This window comes from Typopeltis vanoorti, chromosome 12 (assembly GCF_054136105.1).
Source record: "Typopeltis vanoorti isolate ZY-2024b chromosome 12, IOZ_Tvanoo_1.0, whole genome shotgun sequence".
NCBI classification, from domain to species: domain Eukaryota; kingdom Metazoa; phylum Arthropoda; class Arachnida; order Uropygi; family Thelyphonidae; genus Typopeltis; species Typopeltis vanoorti.
Genome location: NC_143560.1, coordinates 114,777,027 through 114,791,429, shown reverse-complemented (window position 1 = coordinate 114,791,429; position 14,403 = coordinate 114,777,027). Strand labels below are relative to the sequence as shown.

General features: G+C 35.3%; 1 protein-coding gene across 4 annotated transcripts in view; it reads right to left on the bottom strand.

Annotated features, from left to right (window-relative positions):
* LOC150101147 (uncharacterized) overlaps positions 1-14,403 on the bottom strand; it is a 916,082-nt gene that overhangs the window by 448,846 nt on the left and 452,833 nt on the right. For all 4 annotated transcript variants that reach the window (XM_090401639.1, XM_090401642.1, XM_090401641.1 and 1 more), the window contains one exon: positions 12,970-13,165. In XM_090401639.1, the coding sequence (XP_090257765.1) occupies positions 12,970-13,165 (196 nt within the window). The remainder of the gene's footprint in view (positions 1-12,969; positions 13,166-14,403) is intronic.

The following is a 14,403-nucleotide window of genomic DNA, read 5'->3' as shown; positions in this document are numbered from 1 at the left end:
GACATGCATAAAAATGATGTGCAACCACGTCGACTTCATTCACGTGCATGTATGGTGGAACGACGCTTTTCCCATAAGAGTAGTTCAAACCTTATTTTTTTCCAAAATGCACTTGTAATTCGCACTACAAAATATATTACAAGCAGATCGTTGTACGATCCTTTGAACATCTTCATACAATACAATAATTATACATCACGTAATTCCTATCTCATAGATTTCTACCTAATCCTATAATTTGCTACGCTTCTCCACAACCTTAACTACCTCCAGAAAAGTGAACTGGTCTGTAATATAAGATGTTTCCGCTGTGACTCTACACTTTCGCTGTAGTACAATCGAAGCAGGTCTCCTCTTTCCGGACTTTGTGACGCGAGACTGAATTAAAAGCGCATCTAAAAACCCTTATATTCTCTCAAATCAAGTCGTAACTCATTGGTTCAGTCTTCTTATTAACATATCAGTTATTTGATATTACAAACGCCTCCAGTTATTAAACTTTCTCTTGAATTCACCATTTAGAATTCAAAAAACAAAACATAAAACAGGCAATATTATGAAGTTTAAAGAAATTTGAAATGATCAGAACAATCATGAAAAGACGAGTTTGGTAATAACATTCCCATACAGGGACATCACTTCATTATCGCAACAGTTGACTTACCTATTTGTAAAATAGTTTTATATCGCTTCGAAACGTTTTGTTTAATATTTAGAATCGGTCTGCTTGAAATCAAAACTGGAACGAATTCAAATTTAAAAAAAGATCAAAATTTCAATAAATTCCGTCAGCCCAGATCGGAGTTATATATTTACAGATGGGCCAAACAAAACGTTTCGAAGCAATATTAAACTATTTTTTTTAAATCTAACTGGTGCTTATATATTTAATTTAATTAACGAGCAGCGGTAACTACCAGCATCTTCCGACTAGGCAACAATTCAGATAACTGAGAAAGTCATCGAAAGTCATTACTTCCAGGTCGTGCAAATTCAAATTGGCAAATAAAACTTAAATTCATGTCACTTTTTTAAAACATATTCGTAGGAGTACTAATATGAAATATCAGCAATCTCTCAATTTATTTTTTTATTTATTTTATGTTTTGATGCCTTAAAACGATACGATGTTCTTTTTATTTAAAAAAAAAAAACTAATTAGAATATAGAAGAAATGGAAGGTAAGAATTTACAGTTCTCACAAAGGAAGAACATTCTGTCAAAGGTTCAAATATTACCGTAAAAAAACACAAAAACCCTCCATGTAGATGTTGTTTGCTCGTTATTATAGACTGCAATGAAAACCACTCTGCAATTCGCTACAACAGAATGATTCAGCACAAAGCGAAATCATGACTGGAAGGGAAGTTTGTCGAATGAAATTTATTGTAGTCTTCTTTCCAAAAATAACGATGCGACAGAAACTCAAAGCGAAACACGTTTTGTCTGCGATAAAGAAAACACCGAGGAATATGTCATTTCGCACCGAAATTGTGAGATTCCCACACAGAACGCTTTCTGAATGTTAATAAATGCACTCTCGGAATCATTTCATCTCATTCGCCGAAATGATCCCGCTCCCACTTTTCAACTCAGCCCGATCTTCTGTCAGGTCCATACTAGGTCGTACGCTGTAGCCACTGAAGTCGAGACCTCGGCCCTCTAAACCAGTTTCTCCCAGACCACGTGATTACTCGGCGTATTTCTCAGAGACCAAGTTGGATTTCGTCAACCGTAACGACGACTTAAGTGCAGACGTCATGTCTGGAAGTGGCAAGCCGTCGCACATCGTGGGCAACAAGACGAATTCTTCGCAGGCTTATAAAGGTAGCGTACCGATGCAGTCCGATCACCTCGAGACCATCTGTTCTCTGCAGGTCAGTTCACTATACGAAGTACAACCGTCCTCTCATCTAAATTTCACTCACGCGTACGTAACTTGGGAAAATATTTTTATCCACTTTTTTGGACACAATTTCATTGCCGCAGAATCCAAATCTTATGTTCATTAAATAACAGGCAGATTTTTTTCCTTTTGTTAATGTTATGTTTTGTTTAAAAAAAAAAGGTAATTTGACATGTTCCTGTGACACTTTATGAAGGAAGAGTAAAAAAAAAAAAAAAAAAAAAAAAAAAAAAAAAAAAAATCCTGATAGGAAAGTGACATCTTTTAAGAATGATTCCCTTCCTCCCTTCTTTATTTGTATGATTAGTCTAACGTATATTTTTATTATATATATAAAATATTCACTTATATAATGTATAATATCAATATATAATTTTCATTTGTATGAAAATGAAAAAAATATTCCTGCATATTTTAACGACAATGCAGGATTAGTTACATAAATTTATAAGGATGATAGTTATGAGAACCACATCAAAGAACGCAGTTTATTTTGTCTTGTTAAATCCTTCTGTATAGGAAAGGAAAAATTGGAATAGTTAGGTGAGGAGAAAACTTGGAAAGGAAAGAAAGAAAACAAACAAAAACACCCCCATTAATGCACTCATTTCCTTTGGAAATCGTAAAATGTGTCACAAAGAAGATTAATAATAAATAATTAATTATCAAAGGATTATCGAACTTTAATTAGAACCCACTGACGGAGAAGGAAGTGTTAGAGGGGATTCCAAGCGATCGCAGCTGCTGATTCAGACTATACATTTCACTGGTCTTCGAGAGCACCCAGATATTGAAACCCAGCGTGAGGGATAAACAAATAATACCTAAGAACACAAGTGTGAAACATGCTTTAGAGAACTTTTAATAATTAATTTTTATCAAAATTATTATATTTAATTTTACAATACGTTGTTGAGTGCATATATCAATTATCTAATGTCATTTAGTATTGTCGTTTTAAAATATTTAATTTTTATTAAACTTTATCTGCGTATGAGTACCTTCAGTTCAGAAATTCGGAGCCCCCTAAATACAGCATTGTTTATGGTTATTTAATAGTATTTAATAGTATAGAATTTATTTAAAAAAATAAAACGAAATGTTTTAATAACTTTTAAAGCAAATGCAAAATTCAATAAATCAGTGATGTTTACAAATATTTGCTCCCCAAAATTTCGGGAACCGGATGCTTCGCATCGGTTGCACCTCCCCGCCTCCCATCTGGTTGAGTTTTAAGGGAGCCATGGTTCTCTATCTTTTTATGCCGATCTTACCAACAGGAAGGTGCCAGTGTTAAGATGACATCCTGTTGCTTTATAAGGAAACTAATGAGCAAATCGTGTTCTGAAAGAGATTCATTAAGACAGGTTACATATCACCAGTGAACTCGGCTTGGTCATTCCATGAAGAAGAGTTTGTTTTTTAGAAGACGCTTAGATCTTTTGAACAGCAGGAAATTGAACATAAAATTGCACATGACCCTGCAATGGTGAATATAATTAGTTTCAATATCTTATTGCAGAAGCGAAAATTTCACACAATTGTCGTAAATTTTCAAATCAGTTTTGAAATGAGCATTTTTTTTATTCCTAAAGTGTAGTTTCAAACATTTCTGAAAGATTTCAAATCCAAAATTGAAGATGCCCTTCAAAGTACCGCCGAAATATTTATCACTTTTCTGATTTCTCGGTTAATAAAAATATTTTCTTTTGATTTTTCTTCACTGATATGAGACGATTCAAGCTTGAAAATATTTCCATTCTTATCCAGTGTTTTAACTATTTTTTTTTTCATTACAGTTAATTTCATATTTCAAACTATCGAGTACTAATATGCAATTGGTTTGTTTCTTTGATTTCTGAATATTTATGATAGGAATGCTTGGTTTCTTTCTGTGTTCCATTCTCAGAGAGATGAGCAACCTCTTTATGCACATCCATGTTACAAAATTATGAACAGCCAATATAAAACTATTTTCATGCGATTTCTTCATGTGAGCAGCAAAGTCAGATGGCATGAAAGGATATATATTTCCAATATTTGGTAATCAAACACCGGAAGAATCAACGAACAGCTTCCATTTTCAGCTCTTTTATCTTAACAGTTCTCCTCAACATCGTTACAATTAGAAAGGATACCGCTCATCTGAAAGAAAGAAACAAACAAAAACTTCCTGTTTGGATCCTAATTCTGTTTCGGTTTTTGACGAATTTAAATCATGACATGACATTTACCTTCAGAAATATAAACATGTGCCAAATCTGAATCTGATATGGCCTTTGTTTCAGTTTGTTCACTGTCATCTTCATCATCAAAGGATCGGTGGTTTAGGTGTAAGTTAACATTGTAACACATTTTTCCCTTCACATAAATTTATTAAGAAAGTTAGATACACTCTGCTGTGGTTCAGCCATATGATATCGAACACAAGAAGCAGAAGATATTGTAGAACCCATCTTACATGAAATATATTCCTTTAAAAAAAAAAATTCATGGAAACGCTTGAAGATAGTATATTCGGCTGCAAGAACTCCACAAAAACTGTCTCAAACTATTATATTGGCTAAATTGGTAATCTGCAACTTATTGCAAAACATGAAGTTTACATTCGTTCCTAGATTCCAGTTACGTGACTAGTAGATCATGAAGAAAGTCAACAGCTGACATTGACCACGAACGATAACCTGTCTCTTAGTAATGGAATGATGAGTTGGTTGCTTGGCATCCCCAAGTATGTAAAAATAAAAAAGCTGTATTCTATATTCGCATTTCGACTGCTTTTTTTTTATTTCCAAATGTATAGGACATGTTTTCGCAGTAGTTATTAGACAGGGCAGTTCTAAGTATTGTACTAAGTTCTTGTACTAAGTATCCATCTTCCTCATACAATGCAGCTGTCACCTTATTATAATAACTAAAACATGACCTCTCTTTAGCAAATCTGTGCTACCCATCTAAGATAATTCTGCTACTGCAAACCAAATTCTGGATCCTAGTTCTCACTAATCTCTCCAACATTTGAATCATAACACTTTGACACAGAGACTGGTCTATAATTTGATACAAAGTGGCACAATCTTTCCTTTCATCCATTCCTTTGGAACTTGACCCAACATATGACTGAAATTAAACAAATATGCCAAGGTAGATGTCAACTGCCTTGCACATTCCTTCAAAATATGTGGTAATACATCATTAAATCCCACAAATGAGTTAACTCAATTTTACATGTTCCTCTTGTGCAGACACAGTCAGTATCTCTTCTCCTCATCCTTTTCTCTTAAACTCTCCACGATGTCACATTCACAAGGATGGAAGATCTTCATGAACTGCTCATTAAAAATCTCAACTATATCCTATGCAGCAGTTATTCTTGTAACATTTTCTCCGGTCAATACCACCCTAACACACTCGTTCTTTTTTTTTTTTTCTCTGGCTTCATTTTGAAAGAACTCCCATTTTTTTTTCTCTTTTTGATGAATTAGCTAACTGCCTCTCATGTTGCTCTATTGATACCCTTACAATTGAGCCACCCTTCTTGTCTGTTTGTTCTTTGTACTCCTCATGGAACTGATTATTACCACTTATCTTATGTTGCTTGCATAATGCCTTTCTTTCTCTGTATTCCATGCTTAATCTTTTAGTCATCCATTTCACACCTAACTTTTTAACCTTCTGACCCTTAGAATACTTAGAATACATTTAGACATTGCTTATACTAGATAGTTCTTCAATATCACTGAAGCAGCACTGATCTACTTTCCATCTAACTTCTCATCTGACTAGATGATCAAAGACCCCCCCCCCACATGCCCCTTATGCAGGCCATCTGAGGTAGTTATTAAAAGTCTGTCACAAAACAGACTTTTGTGACAATCTGCTAATGACCTCCCTCTTTTGGGATACCACATCTACATACATAACACACTTATATCTATCTGATAGCTATCCAACTCAATATTCTCGTATCCAGTCCTATCCATTTCAATTTAGTTACCAGCTTCTCATGTGGCAATCTAAAAAAGGTCTTTGAAAAAATCAAGTATACCACTGTACATGCACTCCTTTATCCAGTGCATTCATCAACTTGTCATAATGAATAAACAGGCTGTTAAATATGATTTCGCATTAAAAAAATCCATATACTGATTATCTTAAAGTATACTACTATTATCTACCTGGTCTGAATCCTTCAAATGCAAACACACAGACTACCCAGTTCTGATCCTTCAAATGCAAATAGTATTTAGTTTGTAGAGTCTTCATTCTCCCTTGTGAGGTGAATCAACTTTACATCTTTCCACTCCTTTGGGATTTGCCCTTTTGCAACACACGTGTCAGAGGGGGTCAAGGGAGCTGTTAATTCTAAGAAGTATTCCTTCAGGATGTGGTGAATTCCTACTGCCTTATTAACATCATCATCGAATTCCTGCCATATCCTCAATTCCTTAATATCCTGTACTACCCTCAATGGGTGTACAGGATATTAAGATTGAACTATATGAAAAACTTACATCATTACTAACTTCCTATCAACAATTTTCCTCCAAATCAATCTGTTATCAGTCAAGACTCCAAATTATCAGATCTTATATTTCTATCTTCGAAGGCACTTTTTTACTGTATCAATCCACCTATAGATGATCTGGTAATATCTTAGTCTTCCTCTGGGTCTTTTTTCTGCCAACCTGGCAGAGAACACCTGATTTGCTAATCTTTCTTCTCTCATCTTGTTAGCAAAAAAAAAAAAAAAAAAATACATACCATATTTAATATGATATTGCCACTGATGCCATCTGTTCACACCTCTACTCTTTCTCAGGACTCTCATATCTGTGATCTCTAGTCTTTGGTCAAGTGTTTTACCTCTAACCCAGCTCTCAGATTCATAAGTTAAAACTGGCTTGAACACTGTGTTTTATACAGCTAATTTAGTGTGTTAACTAATTTCTCTTTTATTCCACATAAATTTATTCAATTCACTTCCCACCATACCAACTTTGTCGATTCTGTTGTCTATTTCCATACTTATTTTACTCTTCACTAAAACTCATGCCTAAGTAGCTGAAATGTTTTACTTGTTCTACAGGCTCTCCATTCACAATGCAGTTGATATTTCAATGCTTTTGCCTATTTCTGCATCAGTTATTCAATTTAGTCAGGGAATCTTGCAGACTTGTACTGGATTTCTTTAAAAGTACAGCAATCCCTCGATTAATGCGTCCCCGATTAGTGCGTCATTCTTTTTCGATAACCAAATTCGATTAGTAGCCTCTAAAATTTGATTAGTGCACCTATATATATCTTAAAAATAAATGTTACAGATTTAAAAAATTTTTGATCTATACATTTTTTATGGCTAACTATTTTAAAAAATCACTCACCAGGATGAAATAATTTAGTTACCGATTTGAAACATTTTACAAAGTCATTTTTTAATGGCATACTACACTATTTCCATGTACACTGTTCCAAATTTACGGTCAAATTTATGTCATCTGCTTTACATAGCATTTTGCTGATCATATCTTGTACAATTGTTTTCCTTACTTTTTTATTTTAAATTATTTTCTTAACCTTTAATCATGAGTAAAAGAATGAGTAAGCAAAAAATATTATTATTGTTATTATTATTACCCCAAGACCTCATGGAGTCAAAGACTCATCTGGGAGGGCTTTTTATCACACACTCATCTCACCATAGCGTGTCTTAAACAAACTCAAACTCCTTGCAGACACCACACTCTCAGGCGAGGAATTCCAATTATCCACAACTCTGCACGAAAAAACCTGTCTCTCACTCCCCTACTCACACCCTCTTTATACAGTTTCCAGAGATGACCTCTGGTTCTCCCCTGATCTCCCACTATTCTCTGCAGAACTTCTCCACCATTAATCCTAAAACAACCTCTTACCAACTTGTAGGTCTCTCCTATCTCCCCTCTTCTTGCTCTCCACCAGACTCTGCAAATTACATCTCAATCTTTCCTCATACTCGACATTCCAGAGGTCAGAAACTACTTTAGTCAGTTGCCATTGGACCCTTTCCAACATCTCTTCATCCTTCTGAAAACCCGGTGACCAAATCTGGGCGCAACAGTCCATGTGTGGCCTAATCAAAGCCTTATACAATGGAACAAGAATCTCCCTACTTCTACACGTCAGTGTCCTCCGCATCATTCCCAGAAGCCTTTGTGTTGTCTTCGTAATTTTTGCAATGTGTCCCCTAAATATTAGATCCTTATCCACTATCACCCCCAGATTTCTTATTTCCACTATCTCCAACAATATATTCTTACCAAGCATAAATTCTGCATCCCATCTTTGTTTTCCAAATTTTAAAATCTTAAATTTTGCAACATTCCCATTTCCGTGTCCAATCACTCAATTTATTCAAGTCTTCTTGTAAGGTCACAACATCTTCAGTACTCTTTATGGTTCGTCCCAACTTTGCATCATCTGCAAACAACTGAATATCTCCATACATATCTTTGTCAATATCATTAATATACAAGGTAAACAGTAATGGCCCTATCACACCCCCATGTTGTTGATACCTATCTGATAGGTATCGTCAACACAACTTGTTGATACCTATCAGATAGCCAGTCTCGAATCCAATGCACTAATCTAATATCCAACCCCATCTGCTCTAGTTTGACTGGCAACTTATCATGAGGTACTCTATCAAAAGCCTTTGCGAAATCTGTGAAACATGAGAGGAGAAGGATACTGTGTATCCTTCTCCTCTGTCCAAGGAAGCAGTCACTTTATTGTAATAATAAGTAGATTACTAAAACATGACCTCCCTTTAGCAAATCCATGTTGTCCATCAAAGATAATACCATTGTTGTCAACCCAACTCTGGATTCTAGTTCTCACAAGCTTCTCCAACAACTTAACCACAACACCTGATGACACACAGGTTTGATGCTTGAGTTTGATCACCTCCTTTATGAAGTGGCACAATCTTACCCTCCTTCCACTCCTTAGGAACTTGACCAAGTGCAAGACTCGTATTAAGAAAAATATGTCAAGGCAGGTGTCAACTCCGTGGCACATTCCTTCAGAAAACACGGTGATACATTATCAAGTCCCACAGCCTTATTAACATCTAGTTTACTCAACTCCCCATACACCTCTTGCTCACTTAGTCAGTCTCTCCTCCCCATCATCAACTGCTCTCAATCTCTCCATGATGTCACATTCACAAGATTGAAAGATCTTTATGAACTGCTCATTAAGTATTTCCATCACACATTCTGCAACAGCTGTCTTTATACCATTTTCTACAATCAATGTCATCCTTCTATAATTATTCTTTCTTTTGCTGGCTACATATCGAAAGAACTCCCTATGATTCTTTTTGGCTTCATTAGCTAACTGCTGTTCATACCTCTCTTTAGCTACTCTCACCAGCCAAGGTCACCCTCCTTGCCTAATTTTTGTAGACCACATGAAATTGGTTACTTCCACTTCTCTTATGCTGCCTCCACAATGCCCTTTTTCTCTGTATTGCATACGTAATCTCTTTATTCATCCATCACACACCTACCTTATTTAACCTTCTCACCCTTGGAATATATTGGAATAAATAGAAGTGTGAAAATGATTCGAAAAGTAATCTGATTGGAAGAAAAACTTGAAATTATAATGAAAAATGAACAAGGAGAGTCCACTGCAAAGATAGGACAAGAACACAAACATGGGTGAATCAACTGCTGAATACAAAGAGAAAGATAAGACTGCTTCAAGTTCAGGCATGCACTCGAAATCAAAGTATTATAATGATTGAATTAGAGACACTTCTTTTTACATGGATCGAAGATTGTAACCAAAAGCGGATCCCGCTAAACACTGGCTTATTAAATCAAAAGCATTAAACCTCCTTGCAACCTTAAAAGAAAGAGCTATCAATGATGGAAAAGCAAAAGAATTCCATGCTAGTGCTGGGTGATTTGAGCGTTTCAAAAAGAGAAATGGCCTACATAATGTTCTAATCACAGGCGAAGCTGCAAGTGCAGATAAGGAGATATCCAGAGATTTTGAAGGAAATTGTGTAAGAAGGGGACTATTGTGATCAGCAAATATTTTATGTCGATGAAAAAAACCGGCCTTTTTTTGGAATTGAATGCCTTTCAAGACTTCTAGCTAAATCAAGAAATCTCAGCCTGGTTATAAAGTCGAAAAGTCGGATGAAATTACTGCTAGCAATATGTGAGCCGTTTGGAAGCATATTCTTCCACATTGTACAAATGATTTTAGAGGCTTTTCAAATGAATCTAAGTTAATTAAATCTCATTCTGAAAAGTTGAGTAATTCCGACCTGCTAAATTTAGATGCACAGCGAGAAGATCCTGAAAAATGTGAAGAAAATGTAATCACTGATAAGCCCAAAGAGGTTTCATAGAAACAATTTGAAAATAGTTTTCGTACAATCGAAGTTTTTAAGCAGCAATGCTTAGAGACTAGTGAAGAGAGAACCAGTAAAATTTGCAGATGAGGCAATAGGGCCATACCTTCAGTTGTATGAAAAAAAAAGAATCAGAATGCACACCAAACTATGTTAGCTCAATTCTTTGTTAAGAAGCAGAATAATAAATTTATATTCTGAATATGTTTTATTGTCTTTCAACTTCATGGTTTTCCTTTAACTAGGCCCTGAGACATACCTTAATTCTTTTATAAAAAAAATTAAGGGTCAAAAAGGAAATCTGAGGAACGAATTATACTTTTTCCCATAGGTTATTATATTTGATTAGTGTGTTTTCAATTAATGCGCCCGTTTTAAAGAACGCCTTAGGCGCATTAATAGAGGGATTGCTTATAACATCATATGCATAAAGTAAAGAGCTGAGATCAACATCTCCAATTTTGGTATCAGGTTTAATACCACTTTCCTTCATAATGTGATCCATATAGATGATTAATAACAGAGGGGATAATGTACATCCTTGTGTGACACCAAAGTTAACATTAAAAAATCTACCTGTACTTCCTTCAATTCTAACTGCTGACTTACAACTCAAATAAAGACTAAGCATTGCTTGATATAATGCCCCATTGACACCATATAACTGTAGCATTTTGAATAGCTTTCCTCTTGGCACCTTTTCATGTGCCTTTGCAGGTCTACAAAACTTAAATATAGATATCTTTGTTGTATTTCCACGATTTCTCAACTATCTGTTGTGAAGTGAAAATCTATCCTGACACCCTCTATTTGGCCTGAATCCAGCTTGTTCTTCACCAAGCTTCCCTTCCATAATCCTTCTCAACTGTATCTCAAGTATACTTGCATAAATCTTACAGGAACACTCAGTAGGGAAATACCTCTGTAATTCTCACATTCAATTTTATTTCCCTTTTTATATATGGGTACTATGAGCTCTACTCCAATCATCTGAATTCATCCCTCTGTCCAGGCCTTTTGAACTAAGACTTTTCTACCTTCATACATGAGCATTTCTGGTCGAATATCATCTACTCCTCTGCCTTTCTAAATTTCAGGCTTTTGATGACTTTTTCTACTTCAAGTATGTATTCCTGATTGCATGCCTGTTGAGTGTTTTTTTTTTTATCACTGCTTGTTTCATTTAGCAAATTTTCAAAGTAGTTACTCGATACATCAAGGATATCTTTTTCTCCAGTTTTCATGTCACCTTTAATGTCATCACTGTAATTACTTTTACAGCATTATTTTCTCTATTTCTGAGCTTGTTGAACAGCCTCCAGAATATCTGCCACCTTCCTGATAATTATTTTCTATGTTCTTACCAAAGTCTTCCCATGACTTTTGATTAGCTAGTTTTGCACAGTATTTAGCTTTTTTCCATTTGTTTCTGTATTCTTTAAGAGCACAAGTTATCAACTAACATCATCTTCCTGTGGACATTCTTTCTTCTATTTTTTTCAAGGCTTTTTTCAGGATTTTTCATGGCTAATTTATGTTCATACCGTACCTCTGATGTCTTTACCAAATGACTTATCTTCCTGGCCTGCTCACTGTATTCTTCAGGACAGCAAATATTACTAACATCATCTTGCATTGCCTATATAAAGCCTTGTTCTTCCAGATTGCATGTTTAATCCTTTCATTCCATTTTAATCCTTAATCCATTTTACTCCTATCTTATTTAGCCTTTTCACTTTGGAAAACACTTAGACATTGCTAATTTTATAATATCTCTTGATGTATAAGTCTTGCAAAAGAGCAAGTCCTAAATGACTGGAAAGAGGATAAAGTTGATTCACTTCACATTTTTTTTTTGTATTCACCCTTAATCCATTTTACTCCTATCTTATTTAGCCTTTTCACTTTGGAAAACACTTACACATTGCTAATTTTATAATATCTCTTGATGTATAAGTCTTGCAAAAGAGCAAGTCCTAAATGACTGGAAAGAGGATAAAGTTGATTCACTTCACAAAGTGGGATGAAGATTGTGCAAATTATAATTACAACTCCATGTGTCTGCAGCTGTGATTAGTGTTAGAGAGGATGGCAAACAAGGATTCAGAACTGGGTAGATAATAGTATTCTTTATGATAGTCAACATGGATTGCTGCAGGATGAAATTCATTGCCTGATGTGAGATCACTGCTCTGCTTATTGGAAGTCTGAAGTGACTTGAAAAAGTTCCACGTTTAGTCTCTAGAGCAGGATTTCCAAACTCCCTGATGATGTGATGAGTATTTCATCATGTCATCAGGGAGTATACAAAAGAGAAAAAAGAAATTTAATGTTAAATAAAGTAAGAAGGGAATACACAGAGGCAGAGGTTATAGAGTGTTTCCATTCTGACACTCTCCAGCCAATCATGCAATACTGTTATGGGTTTGCGATAATATCACAAGATTGACCTACAGTCCTTTTTTTCTTCTTTTTTTTTTTTTTGTATTCACCCTGATAATATAATGGGATATCACAAAATATTAGTGGGTTATGTTAAATTCCTTATTTCCTTAGATAATCTATTCTGTAGTCCCACTTAACCATGTCTATGAATTACATTAGTATTAACAATTTAATACTTCACAAATATATATCACAAAATCCTTACTCTTCATCAATAGTCACCGACTCCTGGAATAGGGTACTTGCATAAGCTGTTATTATTGGTCCATTATAAGGTTTCTTGATAAGCGTGTGCCTGACTTGAATTCTATCTTGAGAAAATACAGCTGTCAAACTGAATGTATAATTCACATCAGAAACAAGCATGCTACTGTCTGCAGTAAAGAATAAGCTTCCACTCCCTGTTAGAAGAAGAGAATATATTTTTACTCAACTTTATAAAACAGATATTAAAATAGATATTATATTAACAGATATTAGAAGTCATGTGACAGTTAAATAAAGAATTAAGTATATTAAAATTATGGTTTTTGCTGCTTGTTTCATGAACAGTGCAATTGAATGTGTTTGTTTGTTGTTTTGAAAGTCATCTTATGAGTACATTGTATAAAAAGTATTTTTACATGGCAGCATTACAAACAAGAACAATGGCAACTAAGGTGTTCTTGATCCAAGGTGTTCTTTGTGATATGGAAGAATATGATGTTTTTAGTGAGGATAAAAAAGGCAAAACGGGAGGGGAAGTGCAGATGATGATAATAGAGAATTATGTCTGCACAAAGTGGAGATGCAAGTGAGAAATATTGCAGTTGTTTTGACACAGTATTGTGTGAGGTGCAGACTGACAGGAAGCAGTACTTACTCAGGTGCTGCTATATGCCAGGGAAGGACGAGGGTCATAATGAAGAAATGCATAAGCAACTTGGATTAGTGAACAAGGGGAGGATAGTCATTTTGGGTGCTTTTAATTATAGTCATATACATTGGAAGGAAGCAATAGCTTTTGGGTATAAAAAAAATGAATTTCTTCAGTTCATGAGAGACAATTATCTTAGTCAATAAAGGAGGACAGTCAAGGATTTAAGGTCTTAGATCTCATAATTTCATTGAGTGAGGTGTCACATTCACCCCAGTTGGTGAAAGTGACCATGAACCACTTGGGGGGGGGGGGTCCAGCTATACAGAGAATTCTCTGATGAAAGGATATATATATATGATAGCAATCAATGGGAATTTTGAGCCATTTTTCCTGTAGACATGTAATGAGGTCCTGGACTGTTGTAGGGGAGAATCCATTGACCTCACCCGATGCTCCAGTTCATTCCACAGTTGTTCAATAGCATTGAGATCAAAGATGCTCACAAACCACACATTTAAATCAGCAGCATTATGAAATGGTGCAGTCTTGCTGAAAGAGACAATGGTGAGTTCTGTAGAAATGCCACAAAGTAGGAGCATTGTCCAGAATGTTCATATACTTCTCAGAGTTCAATGTTTGTGGTCATAAACAGAGGCCCAAGGCTAAACCAGGAAAAACTGAACCATACCATCAAACCGATACCTCAGAATTTCATAGTTGGGGTTAAGCACTCTAATAAGAGATGTTCACCAGGCATCAGCTGCACCCACACTCATCCAT